Raw genomic sequence first — 18,655 nt, forward strand, 5'->3', positions numbered from 1 at the left:
TGAGTCCATTTGAAATTCTATTGGGCAGACCCTACATGATGCAAGCTGTGAATAGTGAAGCTGTAGATCAAATCAGTAATCAATATGTGTGTGATCATGTTATGGCTGTAGGAAAACAATTGCAGAAAAATGCTACAGTGGTGTTAGAACACCAACCCAAGCAGCCTGATTGTGAGTTACATCCCTTCAACCCTGGTGATCAGGTATATGTTAAGAATCTTTCAGGAGATCCACCACGAGAGAAGTGGGATGGACCCCAGCAGGTGCTGATGACCACCTTCACAGTGATCTGGGTGAAAGAGAAACCCACGTGGATCCACTGCTCTCGAGTCAAGAGGGTTCCAGAGGAAGCATGGACCTCGGGAGAGGAATCATCTACTATCAAGCCTCCTCAGTGCTGATCTTTGGACTGATAAGTACATTGGTGTTAAATCAAACTCTTGCCCAAGAATCATTATGGTCTCGGGCCTATAATGGGAATTCTAGTCTATGATTTGCTATAAATACAGATATTCTGAAATCATCTGAACTGAACCAATACAATGCATCTGTTATAGTCCTCCAAGGAACAAGGGTACTGAACAATTGGTAAAATCCTGGTACCCCATACAATGCAAGTGTTTTAATAGGCACAGATTAGATGGTCACCCAGAATTGACGTTACTGTGAAATGTAATTAGTGGCTGATCAGTGTTGGCACACCTTCACTCTAGATAAATCAGTTTCTGTGATGTGTCAGTGGACATTCAGGGAAGGAAATATAACCAGGAGATTTCCAACCAGCAAATCTCCTACCACCCCATTGACTAAGACCACCACCAGTTCTACAACTCCTTCTTTAGCCTGTGAGAGTGTCCACAATTTAACTTTTGCTGGACCTTACATGAGTAGACACTCAAATGAGCAGAAGCTGTTGTTAGATCCCACATATTCACTGAAGAGGGTTCGAATAAACCTTCAAGTAAACATATCAAACATACAAAAAGATTGTCAGCCCTGTATTCAACAAAGCCTTAAAGGCTGGCATGCATAGATGATGGCCAGATCCCCTCGTACCAGAATTCAAAGAGATGTAACCGGATGGTTTGGCACAGGATTATTAAACACCATAGATCAAGAAGTATTAGTGAATAAACTAAGTGCTGTCACATCTGATCTAGGAAAATTCAAAGTCCCTTTAAGATCATCTTTGCTCACTTTGGCAGAAACACAATCATTGGCAGTTAAATTGATAACATTAGTAGCCAACCACACTGCAAAAGATTTCAACAAGATTATTGACTATGCTGGTGTCATCCATAAAAGGTTTGCACTTGCAATACAATGTCTCCAAACTCAACAGTGGGTACAATCTGTAGCTGCAAGAATATTAAGGGAAGGAACTTCAGGAATATTACCACAAGAAGTAAGAGAAATAATAGCTAGAAACAGTTCTACTACACAATTTGAGAAAAATTACCAGGCGTGGTGGCAGTTAGTGAACTTCACTTACAACCCTCAACATGAACAAATTGAAGCTTATGTGTTCACTATCAGTGCAGTCAAAGAAAAGACCATCTTTCCTATTTTGACATTAGGAGCCATACCCCAAAATGTAATTGTCAGACCCATAGACCATAATGTTTGGGCAAGTTATGATCACACCAAGAAAAACTGTCAGCCAGTCAGTCCTGAGGCATGTATTCCTAAAGGACAATTAGGATATATCTGTGAAAATGCTGTAGTAGAAAATGAAGATTTATGCTTAGATACTGAAGATAGTGTGTGTACCTTTGAAATGCTTCCCCATGCTAAAACCCAATCACAAGTCTACTACGTAGGAAATGGATGTGCATGTGTTAGAATCTTTTGTGTTAATTTTACCATAGATACTTGTCATGAAGTAGTGAGTGGTACTAATTTTTTTGTTTTACTAAAATAATAGGCTGTGACTTTGATTATATCATTCTAGTGACTACTAGACAACTGATTGAAGCTGATTATACAATGTATCATGGTGTGCCGAAATTGCAGACAGGAATGAACATTAATCTTCTAAAGCAATGCTTAAACATCCTGATATAGAAAAACTGGTCCAGGAAGTAAACAGAACGACTAAACGGATGCTCTGCAAGTGGAACACAACACTGAGAATATAAAAACTGTCTTAACCAAAGTGGAAAAAGTGGGAGAACATCACTGGTTGGATATCTTTACTGGATACTCCCCCACGGCATCACAAGTGTTCCACTATTTGATACATTCAATATTGGTTTTAGGAGCTAGCATGATTATACTGCTGATCCTAATTATTTGGCTATGGTACAAATCAAGCATCATGGTTAGAAAGATGCAGATAATGTGGGCTGTGATGCACACCTACCAAAATCCATTAGAGCTTGACGAAGGAATTTGTAAATTCTAAACAGAAAGGGGGGAATGATATAGGAGGCTAGGCCCCAAAGAGTTAACTAAGAGATTTGGGTCTGCAAACAAGTTGATTTGGGCCTGCAAACAAGTTACCAATATTAAAACGATCTGTACCCGTTCTGTTCTACTTACTGGACCAAAGCTTCAGAGAATAGTACAAGAACATGTAATAGGCCTAGAACCAATAAATTAGAAATATAACAGGATCAGGTAGACATTTGAATAGGAGAAATAGGCCTGGAGCCAAGGCCTTTTCCAAGCTTCAGTGAGCGGGTCAAGAACAATGGAAAGGAAGAAGGGTCAAGCTGAGGAAGAGGAGTTAGAGACCCCTGCCCTATGGATGAAGATCGGAACTACCCCTCGAAATGGGGAGCCAAGAGAAGCACCGCCCCAAGCCCCGCCTGAGCTCCACCTATACTCCGCCTATTATTAATATGCATTGATAGATGTTGTAATCACTTGAATATGCATTTAATCACATCTGAAGATTGTATAAAATGTTGATTTTCTGTGAAGCCTTTGAGCAAGTTTGTCCAGCGTGAGCTGGCTTGCTCCCAACGTTGAATAAACAAATACCTTGCTGCTTAGAGATAAAAAAGTCTCTGAGCAGTTTCTTGGACCAATTTTTCAGATTCATGACATCATACCATTTCTGTGACATCACACTTCCCATGTGACATCACAGCTCCCCTGTGACATCACATCTTTATTGTGACATCAAGGTTTCTCTATGACATCACATCCATCATATGACATCACATCATATCATCCCTGTGAAATCACATCCTCCCCGTGACATCACAGCCATCATATGACATCACATCTCTCCTGTGATATCATATAATCCCTGTGACATCACATCCTCCCCTGTGACATCACAGCTCTCATGTGACATCACATCTGCCCATGACATCACATCTTCCCCGTGACATCACAGCTCCCCTCTGACATCACACCTCCACTGTGACGTCACATCTCCCCTATGATGTCACAACCATCATATGACATCACACCTCTTCTGTGAAATCATAACATCTCTGTGATGTCACATCCTCTCCTGTGACATCACAACTCCCCTATGACATCACAACCATCATATGATATCACACCTCTCCTTTGATATCGTATCCTCCCTGTGACATCACATCCTCCCCTCTGACATCACATCCTCCCTGTGACATCACATCCTTCCTGTGACATCACATCCTCCCTATGATGTCAGATCCATCAAATGACATCACATCCTTTCTGTGACATCACATCTCTATGACTTCACATCCATCATATGACATCACACCTCTCCTGTGATATCACATCCTCCCTTGTGACATCACATCGTCCCTGTGACATCACACCTCCCCATGATATCACAGCTCCCCTGTGACATCACAGCCAGTGACATCCAGATCCATCCCAAGGTTGGGTGTGTGTGTGAGACAGGCAGAACCACAAATGCCTGCACAGCCCAGAGCAGTCAGTGTGGGGCTGTGCTTGCTGCTGCAGAGACCCCCAGGGAACAAACCCAGCAAGTAGTTTTGGAGGGGGTGGTGTCCCTAAGGAGGACACTTGCCTTATTATTGCTTATTATTTGTAATATCTTACAGTTCTATCACACAACACCTAAGGATGGATTCTATAGAATATGTGCCATAGATATTGGTGTTGGGTCTGGCTGAGCTGCAGTTCAGTTCCCCACAGCAGCCCTCCCAGGGCTGGGCTTGGCATTGGCAGCTGGAAGGGGGTTGAGAACACCCCAGTGTTTTGGCCACTGCTGAGCACAGCACCAACCCTGGGACATTCCTTCCTTAGCTGAGGGCAAGAGCCTGGCAGGGGACCCAAGTAGGCCAGCTGAGCCCAACTGACCCAAGGGACATTGCAGCCCATGGGAGGTCAGCTCAGCTCTAAAAGCTGAGGCAGGGAGCAGGAGGGGGGCATTCATTGTCTGATGGCTGCCTGCTGAGGAACCGTCCCGCGGACCCAAGCCCTGCTCCTCGGGAGTGGCCGACCATGGCTGCTCATGGGAAGCAGAGAGCTAACCCTGCTGTCTTTGGCTTCTGTGTGACCAAGCTTTGTTCTGCTTTTTGCTTTGAATAAACTGCCTTATCCCAACCCACTATTATGTTTTTCCCACCTTACTTTCTCCCATGTCCTGTTGGGAAGGGGAGTGATAGAGCGGCTGGGAGGGCACCTGGTGTCCAGCCAAAGTCAACCCACCACACACCTGAACACTTCCAGAGACTCCACCACCTCCCTGGGCTATTTGATCCAATGCCTCAACACTCTCTCAGTGGAAAAAGGGTTCTTTAACATCTAATATGAACATTGCCCAACGCAATTTAAGGCCGTTTCCTCTCTTCCTGTCACTAAAGGCTTTGCAGAAGAGACCAACCCCCACACCCACTAAAACCTCCTTTCAGGTCATTGTAGGGAGCAATGAGGTCCCCCCTGAGCCTCCCCTTCTCCACACTCAACAAGCCCAGTTCCCTCAGCCGTCCCTCAGCAGACATGTTTTCCAGAGCCTTCCCCAGCTCCGTTCCCTTCTCTGGACACGCTCCAGCCCCTCAAGGGCCTTTTGGCACTGAGAGGCCAGAACTGGACACAGCACTCCAGGTGGGGCCTCCCCAGTGCCCAGCACAGAGGGGCAATCAGTTCTCTGCTCCTGCTGGCCACACTCTTCTCCACAAAGGCCACGATGCCCTTGGCCTTCTTGCCCCCCTGGGCACACTCTGCCTCATATCCAGTCGCTGTCAAGCAGCACTCCCAAGTCCCTTCCTGCTGAGCAGCTCTCCAGCCCCTCTGCCCCCAGCCTGGAGCCTTCCAGGGGGTTGTTGGGAGCCAAGGGCAGGCCCTGACACTTGGCCTTATTGATCCAGCCTGTCCAGATCCCTCTGCAGAGCCTTCTTGCCCTCCAGCACATCCACACTCACACCCAGCTGGGTGTTGTCCATGACTTTTCTGAGGGGACTGGAAGGCCACAATTAGGTCACCCCAAAGCCTTCCCTTCTCCAGCCTCAACAATCCCAATTCTCTCAGCTTTTCCTCACATAGAGATTTCAATAGACCTCAAGTGACTGAATCCTTGGGTTTGGCCATCAGGCCTTGTCTTTCACTGCTGTGGTCTTTTAATAGAGCAACAGAGAATTGCAGCAAAAAACTGAAGAGAAAAACATTGTAAAATTGTTTCAGAATTGTTGCCTTGAACCTTTGGTCGAGGTTGGGAATGGTTTGTCTCCCTTGGCAGGGAGGGTCAGTACTCTTTGTCATTCTGACATGAGTGCCCAGGTCCCTGATTTTATCGTGGCCAAAATACTGGGCTTGGAAACCAAACCAGGAGCTGGTAGGTAACAGCAGCTTGAAAAATGGGCTGATGCCTAATTGATGTGACAGAAGGAATGAAAGACTCGTGACAGCTAAGAAAAAAATTGGGCTTTTCAGTGCCTACCTCAGGTTAGGATCACTGCATGTGTCTTAGTGGAGGAAGATGTTTTTGTAACTTTATTGAAACTTGTTAGTAAAATGTGCCTTAATTCCTAAGGAAACAACCACTGTGAAATCTTTAAAAACCAAATGGAGATTTCCAAAGTGTAGAAGTTGCTATTAATATTTTGGCCGTTCCTGTGGCATCTTTTTGGTGTATGAATGACTTTGAGAACAAGAACATGTTCTTAATTATAACACATTATCAGGTCTCTTTACTGCTAATTATTTTACAAGGTTGAGAGAAGAGTTTAAGATGAAAGTTGTGGGGTTACTTGCAAAGTTTTTGGTAAAACCAATGCAGTTGAACCTGGTGGGGAAATTTTCCCTTAAGTTGGTTTTGGCAGATCTCATGAGTGTCTAAGGCAGAGGCCAACCCAACTGGAAAGAGCCTTTCAAGGGTGACTAAGATGTAACTAAATTACCTTTTTGAGAGGTGGGGAAAGTTGATGTCAGGAATAAAATTTCCTTATGTTAAGCTTAGTAAAAATATAATAATATATAAATATTAAAATTATTTTAATGGTCTTATGGGGTTTTCACTGTGCTTAAGTTCGTACTTCTGAGTGTTTGATTGTCACAATAATGGACAGCTTTGTAGTGTTGTTTTTTTTTTTTTTATTTTTCATGTTTTGATACTTTGGTCAAGGCATTAAAATTAAAAATCATTCAAAATTTTAATTCATCTTCAAACACCGAAATAGATTTGAAATGAAGTTAATGAGAACAGTGGGGGAAAAAAACACCCGAGTCGAAAACCAAAACAACCCCTGTTCATTTTCCCATTGTATTTTAAACAAGGAAGTCTGTAGAGCAGCAGAAAACAGGACACGTGGGCAGGTGTGAAAGTCAGAATGGGGCTTGTTGCACTGGTTCCAGTGCTCTTTGCTTCAGTGTAACTGGTCATTTATCGAGGAACAGGGTAGTGGTGAATTTGGCTTTCAGACTAAAATGAGGTTAAAGTTACACATATTCAAAAGAATAAATTGATGTTGCAGTGCAGATACTCAAAATCCTGAAGACCTTTTGAAACCTTTTTTGTGTGTCAGTCCTACGGCCGAAGCTCTTCCCGCAGTCGGGGCACTCACAGGGCTTCCCTTAGCAGTGGGTCCGTTGGTGTCTGGTCAAGGTAGAGCTGTCACTGAAGCTCTTCCCACACTCCCCACACTTGTAGGGCCTCTCCCTGGTGTGGATGCGCCGATGGGTGACGAGGTGAGCATTCTGCTTGAAGCCCTTCCCGCAGTCGGTGCAGCGGAAGGGCCTCTCATCCGTGTGCGTCCGCTCATGTCTGAGGAGATGTGAGCTGGTCTGAAACCTCTTCCCACATTTCCCACAAGTGTAGGGCTGTTCTCCGGTGTGGATGCGTTGGTGGGCGTGAAGATTGGAGCTGTCACTGAAGCTCTTCCCACATTCCCCACACGTGTAGGGCCGCTCCCCAGTGTGGATGTGCTGGTGGATACGGAGGTGTGAGCTGTTCCTGAAGCTCTTCCCACATTCCCCACACGTGTAGGGTAGTTCCCCAGTGTGGATGTGCTTGTGGGAGTGGAGGGTGGAGCTGTGCCTGAAACTCTTCCCACATTCCCCACACGTGTAGGGACGTTCTCCAGTGTGGATGCGCTGGTGGGTGAGGAGGTTGGAGCTGCAGTTGAAGCTCTTCCCACATTCCCCACACCTGTAGGGACGTTCCCCAGTGTGGATGCGCAGGTGGGTGCATTGACTGAACCTGTCGCTGAAGCCCTTCCCACATTCCCTACATGTGTAGGGCCATTCCCCACTGTGGATGCGCTGGTGTTGGATAAGCTTGGAGCTTTGCCTGAAGCTCTTCCCACATTCCCCACAGGGGTAGGGCCGTTCTCCAGTGTGGATGTGCTGGTGGGTGAGGAGGGTGTTGCTCCTACTAAAGCTCTTCCCACATTCCAAGCATTTGAAGGGCTTCTCTCTGCTGGGAGGCTGATCAGGGACCACCAGGTCAGAGCTCTGCCTCAAGCTCCAGCCGCCTTCCCGGCACAGGCTGGCTCTTTCCTCCTCAGAGCACCCTGGGATGGCTTTGGAGCCCCTCCTGTGGGGGGATCTCCGGCCCTTTTCCTCCCCGCTGCCTTCCTGCGCCGGGGAGCCCTTCAAAACGGCCTCTCCCACCAGGGTCTCACGGGGGGATTTGTCCTCCGGGCTCTCCCTCCTCAGCTCGGGGCCTGGGGCAGGAAGCAAGAAGGACAGGCAGGGGATTTGCCTCCGGCCCACAGGGAAGGCCAAGGACATCCCCCCAACTCCGGCCCCGGCAGGACGGCGGCGCCAGCGGGGTTGTCCTGCAGCCGGGGCCATGCTCGGCTGACAGAGCCAGCACAACACCCGCCCAAAGGGACACTGACTTCCTCCTCACCTGCCTGGGGGGCCCAAGGCATCTTCCTCTTCCTCGCAGCCTCCTCCTCCATCTGCCCAAGCTTTGGGAAGGACAAATCCTGATGGGGGGGAAACAAGGGCTGAGCGCGTTGGCTTGGGGGTTCCTCCTGCCCAAGTCCATCCCTAGAACTCACCGGGCATCCTGTGACCATAAAAACCTCCAAAACACCAAGATTCAGCCCAGAAAAACCCAAACCAATGAGATTTTGGCAAAAAACAATGAGATTCAGAAACAGTAGGAAGACCCCTGCCCCCCCAAACTGCAAAAAGTTGAGATTCAGCTAAAAAATACTCAAAAATATGAAGATGAGACCAAAAAAAATCTTCCAAAACCAAATTGGGGTGAGAGGCGACACCCTGGGAAACCAGGGCTTTGCTCCCTCGGCTCTGCAGGGGCTTCTGACGGGCTCTCAGCCTCCTTTGGGCATCCCCTGCTCTGGCGTGGGCTCCTCCCGGGCTGCAGGGGGGTCTCTGCTCCATCCTGGACTCATCCACAGCTCACAGGCCCTTCAGCTCAGGGTCACCCAGAGCTCCAGCCAGTTCCATGGAGCAGCGATCCCCTGCCCCCCTGACAGTGCAGGTACCTCGCCAGGGCTGTTCCTCGAGGTTCTCTGGCCCCCTGCCAGCCCAGGGCTGTTTCTCCAAACCACCAAACCACGTGTGCCAAATGCCCTGGTTGGTCAGTGCCAGCTGGGGGAGCGGGCACTCGGTGAGGGGATGAGAAAACTGCACCCAGTGCTGGGCTGAAAGAGGCTTCAGCACCACTTCTGATGGCCTGGGGGCAGCATCTGGCTTCTCCCAGACAGAGAGATGGCACTTGTTCCTCTGCAGGGAGTCAAGGGCAGGAGGGTGACTCCTGCATGGATTGAATGGCAGAGGATCCCTTGGGTCCCCAGGATGGATCAGCAGTCAGGCATACAAACTGCCCTGGGGCTCAGGATGCAGCTGCCAGCACAGATTTCCCTGCAAAGTCTGCAAAAAGTCAAGCTCTGCAGAGGAGATTGTGCCCCATGGATGGGATTGCAGAGGCTCCCTCAGGTCTCCAGAATCAATCAGCAACCAGGAATAGACGGAAAAGGTTCCCTCGAAGATTTTGGGGGGAGTGTCCTGTAGGGAGGGGACAGTGTCACCCCACCAGGGCAGGGCTGGCAAGTGGGAGGCTGCTCCAGGGCTCTGCAAGAGGCCTCGTGCTCTGCTCGGCCCCAGCACTGCCTGGTACCAACACCCCCGGCTGCCCCCGGCCCTGGGCAGCTCTGCTGCCACAGGCTGTGCCCTCACCGTGGCCCTGCAATGGCCCTGCCTGTCCCTCACCCGTGGCCCTGCCCGTGGCCCTGTCCCTTGGCTCTCTCTCTGCCAGCTCAGTGTGGGGCACACGGGCTGGGGGTCCCTCCCAAGCCCCCCGGGCAGCCGGCGTTGGCTGGGGGGATGTGAGGGCTGGGCCTGCTCAGCACAGCCCCGGCCTCGTGCCCAGCGCCTCTTTCCTGCCCCACACAAGAGCTTCCCGGCCCCCCAGGGCTCCCCTGCTGCTGCCTCTGCTCCTGGTCCTGCCTTTGCTGCTCCCTTGGCTGGGGCAGCGGCTGCAGGGGGGGGATGGCAGCAGCTTCAGCTCCACGGCACTTCCTGGGGGGAGCTCAGCCCGGGGGGGACGGGCAGGGACCTGATGGGGATGGACAGGGGCCCAGCAGGGACAGACAGGGCTTGCAGGGGAAGGCACAGGGACAACCTGGCCCCCCACACTGCCAGGGCTGTCTCTGCTCCTCCTTGCAGGCTCCGTGGCCAGGCACAGTTTGTGTTCCTGGGTGCCCACCATCTCAGCACTTGGAGACGCTCAAATCAGCGCCCGCAGCTCTGCAGCAAAGCCCCAGCTCACCTGGCACACAGGGGATGGACACAGCACCTTCTCAGTGATGGGCACAATTTTTCCTCTTCTCCACCACGGGGCTCTCCTTCCTCAGCAGCACCTCTGCCTTGCACTTATTCTCAGCCTCACCTCAGGGACAGCTCTGGCCTCACCTCCGTGCCACTTCTCAGCCTCACCTCAGGGCCTGGGCTCAAGGACAGGAACCTGCAGGGAGGGGACATCATGTGCAAGCTCAGGGCTGCCTGCTTGCACTGGCCTCTGGGCTTCTTTCTCCTTCTACAACCAGCCCAGAACTCAGCCTGCTTTTCTAACACCACACATTTACACACTAACCTTGGAGATAGATATGGACAGACATCTCTATCACCCTGGGGATAGAGCCTCAAGCATGTGCTGCCATAGGAATGGGAATCAGAGAATCACAGAAGCAATCAAGTTGGAAAAGACCTCTGAGATCATCAAGTCCAACCCTGGATCCAACCCCGCCGTGCTTCCCAGACCATGGCACTGATGCCACATCCACTCTCACCTTCAACACCTCCAGGGACGCTGACTCCGCCCCCTCCCTCCCCAGCCCATTCCAAGGCCTGATTACTCTCTCTGTAAAAAATTGCTCCCTAATATCCAACCTAAACCTCCCCTGGCACAGCTCAAGACCCAGCCCTCTTGTCCTACTGCTGCTTCCTGGCACAACAGCCCCACCCCCACCTGGCTCCAACCTCCTGGCAGGGACTTGCAGACAGTCAGGAGGTCTCCCCTGAGCCTCCTCTTCTCCAGCCTCAACACCCCCAGCTCCCTCAGCCTCTCCTCACACCATCTGTGCTCCAAAGCCCTCCTGCCTTCCAGCACATCAACACACCCCCAGCTTGGTGTCACCTGCACATTTGCTGATGAAATGCCTGGTTCTGCAAGAGCTGGAAACACTCTGTCGTGGTTTGGACCTTGTTTTCCCCAGAGGCTGAAAAGTGGTAGACCCCAAGGGGTGGAAACCCTTGGAAGTTTTGAAGTTCTATCCAATGAGCGCTCCTGCAGAAATGTCAACATCTCACAAACCAGACCGGAAGAGAAGAGTTGTAGTTTTGGGGTTGTAGGAGAGGTGGCCATGTTGTGAGCCACGAGGTAGGGGCTCTGTGCCCCTTGGGGCCTCTGGCCCCCTCCCAGCCCCGGCTGGGGGGCTGCAGGGACCTGGAACAGCATTAAGCTGGGCTAGGTGCCTGTAGTTATGCCGGGAGATGCTTTTCTCCATGGGCACAGAGCAGCAGCCGGGACTGACCAGAGAAACGGTGGCAGAGAGCCAGAGATAAGACCAAGAAGCAACAGAAACATGCAGCACCAGAGAAAGGACTCCTGGAAGTCAGAGCCGGGAGAAAGGAGAGCCAGCAGCTGAGAGACAGAGTTTGGGGTAAGACTGATACCAGATCCCCCAAAACTCCCTTGGAGACCCTCTTGGAGAAGAGGGACATGGACTCCTATTTTAGAGGAGCCTTGGAGTATGCAGCACTGGAGAGAGAGAGGAGCTGAGAAGCTCAGAGCGTCCCGGAGCTGGACCGGGACGGCCAGATGGAATGTAGGGGGGAGTTGACCTTGGCTCCCCCCCCCTTGCACTGCTGCCACGTTGGCAGCCTGAGAGACAGGGCACAAAGGCCCTGCAAGCAAGGAGCTGAGTCTCCTGGAGATACCAGACAGTCACGAAGACCCCCCTGTGTCTTCGTGATATGACGTGGTGATACGACCTTGTCTGGGGTTACGAAGTCCACGGAAGACCCCTCGGTTGAGGCGATGGGGCCGAGGGAATTTGATATCTCCCTCGTTGAGTGCTGGCAGAAAGCCAGCTATCAGCTGCTGCATGTGGAGAAGACAGACAGACTGCTGCCTCAGAAGATGCTGCTGCATAAAGACTGGAAGGGATCTGTCCTTCTTTCCCTCCTGGACTTTTATTTGGAGGGGAGAAGAGATCTGGTCCATTGTAAATACTATATGTCATGGTAGAGATAGTTGTGATCATGTGTATAATGTGATATGGTATTTATTTGTACAGTCATTGTAATATATTCCCTTTCCCCCACTCTGAGTCTGGTGTGTTTTGTCTGGAAAAGCCCATCTCACATTAGGTTGAGATGTGGGAGGGGGGATGGAGCTAGGGAATTGGATTTTGGGGCTATCTCAAACCATGACACACTCAAGGGGCAGCAGGACCAAATCAGGGGCCTGAAGGGGGCTTTTCGTTCTGGGAGGGTCCTGGGGGAGCTGGGGAGGGGCTTTGTGGATTGGGGGTACAAACCAGTACAGACCAGTGCAGACCAGTACAGACCAGTACCTCCTCACTGCTCCCCAGATCTCTCCTGGAGCTGGGCCACCTTGTCGTGGGAAACCTGAGCCCCCCCAGTGCCCTCCCAGTACAGCCCAGTGCCCTCAATACAGCCCACTGTGTTCCTGTCCCAGGGTGCCGGGTGATCCCTCTTTGGGGAGGGGTTGGAATGGATTTGAGGGTGGTGCTGGGGGAGATTTGAAGGGATCTGGGGGTTTGGATGGGGATTTGGGGGGCGTTGGGGTGCTTTGGGTGTATTTGGGGGAGTTAAAAAGTGTTTTTGTGGCATTGGGGCATCAAAGGGATCTGTGAGGGGAGGGGATTAAAGGGAAAATGGAGGTTAGGAGACATTTGGGAGGGGTTAATGAGGCCTGGGGTGGAGAGGAGGGGCTGCACCAAGAGCAGGTGAGTCCTGAGACCCCCCCCTGGTGTCCCCAAGACCCTCTTGGTGTCCCCAGTTCCCGCCTTGATACCTCGAGACCCCCTGGTGTCTCCAATGTTCCCAGGGCCTCCCCAGCCCCAACTCCCCCCTTGACACCCCCAATTCCACTGTCCCCAAACTTAACCCCACTGTCCCCAAACCCCATCCCTGATGTCCCCAACCCTCCATCTCACCCCACGAGCCCCCCTGGACCCCCTGACCACAAAAACACCCCCACACACATTCACAGAAAGGCTAAGGGCATCTGGGGACATGTTGGGGACAACTGGAGGGCTTTGTGGGGCACTGGGGGATTACTGGGGGATACTGAGACACACTGGGGGGAACCAGGGAGCACTGGGAGGGACTGGGGAGTTATGGGGGATTACCAGGACACAGCGGGGGATACTGGCAGGTTACAGGGACATACTGGGGGTTACTGGGTGCTCACTGGAGGATCACTGGGTCATCCTGGGGGGCAGTGGGAGGTCACTGGGACACACTGGGTGGTCACTGAGGGGGTTACTGGGCCGTACTGAGGGTCACTGGGAGGTCACTGGGCTATACTGGGGGCACTGGGATCCCCTTAGTTGGTTCTGCTCCCCCTGGACTTTTGGGGGCACCCACAGGACCCCTCCCCTGGGGGCTGGGAGATCCCCTGAACCCCACTGCTGGGCTTTAGGGGACACCCAGGCCCCCCTTCCTTTGGGGTCTCTGTGTGCTGAGTTTTGGGGGTCTCTGGGGTTCGAGGGGGGAATTGGGATCCCCTTTCCCTGGGGTTGGTCCGCTGGGCTGGCAGAGGCGCTGTGGTGGGATGGGAAATGGCATCATAGGAGTTTTAGTTGGCCGTGGCCAGGCAGGACTGACACGGAGACCCCATAAAATCCACGCAAACCCCCTGAAATCCTCTCAGAAATCCACCTCTGGACCCATCAAAACCTCCTCAAAGACACCTCAAATCCCCTCAGAGACCTCATCTCCCCCCAGGACACCCTAAGCCCTCTCAGTGACCTGCAAAACCCACCTGGCACCCCCCAGGCCCTTTCAGGGACCCCAAAAACCCCCTCAGGGACCCTCAAAACAGTCTGGGACTCCATAAATCCCCCTAGAAACCTCCAAAACTCTTTCAAAGACCCTACCCCCAAAGCCCCCCAGGACCTCCCAATTCCCTCGGAGACTCCAAAACTCCCTCAGGGATTCCCAAACCCCTTCAGGGACCTTCAACCTCCCCCCTAAGTCCCTTCACGACACAAAAGCTTCTCAGAGCCCCCCAAAACCTCCTCAGGGACCTCGAAAAGCCCCTAAGGGACCACAAAACCACAGAACAGCAGAAGAGCTTTCTGTAAAGGAAGAGAGCAAAGAATCTGAGAAGGACGAGACCAAGGAAAAACTGAACCAAAGCAATAAAATCATCCTGGCCCTTGCAGTTTTTCCTTCACCTTTTTCTCACTTTTCCTTTTTTTAGGGTTCTTTTTCTGGTTGGGTGGTTTTGAATTTTTTTCTCCGAGGGACTTTTTCAGGAATCGAATCACTCTTCCAGGTTCTTGGGAGGCCTCCGGGCCCCGCGGCGCCGAGAGGGTCCTCCGAACCTCCGAACCCCCCGCGCTAAACCCTCCCGAGCCCTCCAGCCTTTCCCCCCACAGCCGCGCTCCCCGCAGCCCCCGAGGGGATCCCCAGACCCCGCTCTCCCGCACCCCCCGCCTGCACTCAGAGCTCACCGACCGACCCGCCGCCATCACCGATTCCCGGCAGCCAACGCGGCAGGGGCGGGGGCGGGGCTGCGGGGGCGTGGCCGCGCGCTGATTGGCTGCGGCGGCGTTCTCTGAACGCGGTGCGCGCGCAGCCGGGACTCGGTGATGGCGGCGGGGCCTGCGGTTCGCTCTGAGTGCTGTGAGTCCCCCGGGGGGGCTCGGGAGGGTTTAGCGGGGGGGTTCGGGGATAACCGAGGAGGTTTTGAGGGGTCCCTGAGGGAGTTCGGTGTCCTGAGGGGACTCAGGGGGTGGTTGAAGGTTCCTGAAGGGGTTTGGGGGTCTCTGAGGGGGTTTTGGTTTCTGAGGAGATTTGGGGGGTGCCAGGTGGGGTTTGGGGGTCTCTGAGGAGGTTTGGGGGTCCTGGCGGGACCTTTTAGGCAGTTTGGGGGTCTCTAGGGGGTTTACGGGGTGTTAGATGGTTTTGAGGGTCTCTGAGGGGGATTAGGGGGGTCCCTAAAGGGGACTGAGGGGTTCCGGGTGGGTTTTGCGGGTCACTGAGAGAGTTTAGAGGGTGCTGGGGAGGGATGAGGTCTCTGAAGGCATTTGAGGGGACCTTGAGAAGGTTTTGATGTGTCGAGGGGGGGCTTTCAGGGGTTTTGAGGGCATTTTGGGGGGTCCTCTAAAGCCCAGCAGTGGGTCCAGGGGGTCCCCCAGCCCCAAAAAGAAGAGGTCCTAGGGATGACCCACAAAATCCGGGGGGGGGAATGTACCACATCTGGGTAAGGGGATCCCTAGACCCCAGTATATCCCAGTGACTTTCCAGTGACCCCTTCAGTGACCACCCAGTGTGTCCCAGTGACCTCCCACTGCCCCCCAGGATGGCCCAGTGATCCTGCAGTGAGCACCCAGTAACCCCCAGTATGGCCCAGTAACCTGCCAGTGTCTCCCCGTGTGTCCTGGTAATTTCCCAGTAACCTCCCAGTCCCTCCCAGTGCACCCTGGTTCCCCCCAGTGTGTCCCAGTATCCCCCAGTAATCCCCCAGTGCCCCACAAAGCCCCCCGACTGTCCCCAATGTGTCACCAGATGCCCTTGGCCTTTCTGTGTGTGTGGGGGGGGGTGTTTTTGTGGTCAGAGGGTCCAGGGGGGGCTCCTGGGGTGAGATGGAGGGTTGGGGACATCAGGGATGGGTTTGAGGACAGTGGGGAGGGGTTTGGGGACAGTGGAATTGGGGGTGCCTAGGGGGGAATTAGGGCTCTGGGAAGTCCCTGGGGACATTGGAGACACCAGGGGGGCCTCGGGGTGTGAAGGGAGGAACTGGGGACACCAAGAGGGTCCTGGGGACACCAGGGGGGGTCTCAGGACTCACCTGCTCTTGGTGCAGCCCCTCCTCTGCCTGCCCAGGCCTCATTAACCTCCCCCAAATGTCTCCTAGCCTACATTTACCCTTTAATCCCCTCCCCCCATAGGTACCTCTGAACCCCCAATGTCCCCAAGACCTCTTTTAACTTCCCTAAAGGCACTCAAAACCCCCAAATCCCCATCTAAACTCCTCAGATCCCCCCAAATCTCCCACAGCCCCCCCTCAAATCCGTTCCAACCTCCCCAAAGAAGGATCACCCAGCACCCTGGGACAGGAACACAGTGGGCTGTACTGGGGGCACTGGGCTGTACTGGGAGGGCACTGGGGGGGCCTCAGGTGTCTCAGGACAACGTGGCCCAGCTCCAGGAGAGATCTGGGAAGCAGTGAGGAGGTACTGGTCTGTGCTGGTCTGTCCTGGTCTGTCCTGGTCTGTCCTGGTCTGTACCCCCAATCCCCAAAGCCCCTCCCCAGCTCCCCCAGGACCCTCCCGGACCCCAGAGCCCCCCTGGCCCCCTTCAGGCCCCTGACTTGGTCCTGCTGCCCCTTGAGCATCTGCAGCTCCTGCAGAACCAGGCATTTCTTTGCTCCCCACAGGGTCTTTCCCACACCCAGAATGGAATCTGGAGGCAGCAGGATGTGCACAGGGCTCCCATTTCCTACAGTGCAAAGGGGCTGCAGGGAATGATTCCCCTGCTCTTGCAAATCTGCCAAAACCTGCAGGGCACAGAAGGGGGAGCTTCAGGAATTTGCTGGCATTGGGAGTGGAGCTGACAGGGTACTGAGAGGAACATATCCCTCAAATACAATCTCTCTGCATACACAATATCTGTCTGGACAGACAGATAAAGCAATAATCAGATATATTCTGTATCATATATATGGCACATATTCTATAGAATCCATCCTTAGGTGTTGTATGATAGATCTATAAGATATTACAAACAATAAGCAGTAATAAGGCAAGTGTCCTCCTTAGGGACACACACTTCAGAAGGGAACTTGCACTTGACCCCCTCCCATCTTCAGCTTCGAGCCACCCGGTGCCACAGAGGGGGACAGAGCTCCTGTGGAACATTCTATTCCACTGACACAGAGCAAGGAATAAACCCAAACTAGTGCCTGGGTTTGTTCCCTGGGGGTCTCTGCAGCAGCAAGCACAGCCCCACACTGACTGCTCTGGGCTGTGCAGGCATTTGTGGTTCTGCCTGTCTCACACACACACAAAAGTCTGGTGTAGTGCTGCCCTCAGGAAAACCCCGCAACCTTCAATTCATGCCCCATCATGTAGTCATGAAAGAAGTTGTCAGTGAATTTGCCAGAAAGCATGAAAAATAGAAGTGCACACAGTTATACACAAATACAGGTAATTACTGTTCTGACCACACATTCCAGATTAATTTGGTGCAGTGATAATAAAAATCATAAACCCACGTAATGTTGTGCAAGAGAACACAGATTGACCAAGTGAAACCAGACATTAATAGAGATAAATTCAAGAAGATCAGCAGTGCAGTGTTTTACTCCTGCTAACACTTGTGGACAGTCTGACTCTGACTTCATGTACAGGATGGACGTACCTGTGCCCCTGGGGCTGCCAGTGCCATGGTGGGCAGCAGGAACCACAGAGGATGGTGCCAGTGAGGCAAAGAGCCACAGCCACAGATTGGCTTCTGTATCTGGGCCAGCAGAATGGATTCTGTCATTCCATTTGCACGGCCCATTGCAGCTCAACAATTTCAGTGTCTGACTGCGCAGGATTCTCTCACACTAAACTTCACACTCGTAGGCAAAAAGTTGCTTTTAATCCTTGCAAATATGGAAACTGAACACCCAGAATATTGGCACAACAGAGGAATCCAGTTGTCAGAAATGATGGCAGAGGAGGCGTGGAAGGAGGAAGCATTTGCACACCAAAGCACAGGGGTAATGATGAAGGCCTGAAGTCCAGTGATTTCATATTTATTCTCTACACTGAAACTAGGAAGAAAAAAATTGAGTTTTAAGTGAGACTACATTAATTCAGCTTTTGATTAATATATAGCAACTCAATCAAATCAAGTGCTCATGAAATGTCCTCACTCTCCTAATCCTCCCACTTAAACATTTTTTTTTTTTTGGCTGAATCTTCATATTTTGGAGTATGTTTTGGCTGAATCTTAACTTTTTGCAGTTTGGGGAGGGGTTCATCTCACTATTTCTGAGGGGCTTTTTGCCTGAATGTTGGTGGTTTGGGTTTTTCTGGGCTGAATCTTGGTGTTTTGGAGGTTTTTATGGACACAGGATGCCCGGTAAGTTCTAGAGATGGACTTGGGCAGGAGGAACCCCCAAGCCAACGTGCTCAGCCCTTGTTTTCCCCCCATCAGGATTTGTCCTTCCCAAAGCTTGGGCAGATGGAGGAGGAGGCTGCGAGGAAGAGGAAGATGCCTTGGGCCCCCCAGGCAGGTGAGGAGGAAGTCAGTGTCCCTTTGGGCGGGTGTTGTGCTGGCTCTGTCAGCCGAGCATGGCCCCGGCTGCAGGACAACCCCGCTGGCGCCGCCGTCCTGCCGGGGCCGGAGTTGGGGGGATGTCCTTGGCCTTCCCTGTGGGCCGGAGGCAAATCCCCTGCCTGTCCTTCTTGCTTCCTGCCCCAGGCCCCGAGCTGAGGACGGAGAGCCCGGAGGACAAATCCCCCCGTGAGACCCTGGTGGGAGAGGCCGTTTTGAAGGGCTCCCCGGCGCAGGAAGGCAGCGG

The 18,655-nt window shown here is 52.4% G+C and overlaps 1 protein-coding gene across 1 annotated transcript in view; it reads right to left on the reverse strand.

The window, feature by feature from the left end:
- The window catches only part of LOC135405252 (zinc finger protein 271-like), a 129,531-nt gene extending 121,087 nt beyond the window's left edge, over window positions 1-8,444 (reverse strand). The window contains exons 1-3 of the mRNA XM_064639918.1: window positions 8,264-8,444; window positions 6,990-8,075; window positions 5,339-5,342 (exon numbers count right to left, since the gene is read on the reverse strand). Coding sequence (XP_064495988.1) covers window positions 5,339-5,342; window positions 6,990-8,075; window positions 8,264-8,435 — 1,262 coding nt within the window. The 5' untranslated portion in view covers window positions 8,436-8,444. The remainder of the gene's footprint in view (window positions 1-5,338; window positions 5,343-6,989; window positions 8,076-8,263) is intronic.
- Window positions 8,445-18,655: the final 10,211 nt, after the last annotated feature.

Source organism: Pseudopipra pipra, chromosome W (assembly GCF_036250125.1).
Source record: "Pseudopipra pipra isolate bDixPip1 chromosome W, bDixPip1.hap1, whole genome shotgun sequence".
NCBI lineage: Eukaryota > Metazoa > Chordata > Aves > Passeriformes > Pipridae > Pseudopipra > Pseudopipra pipra.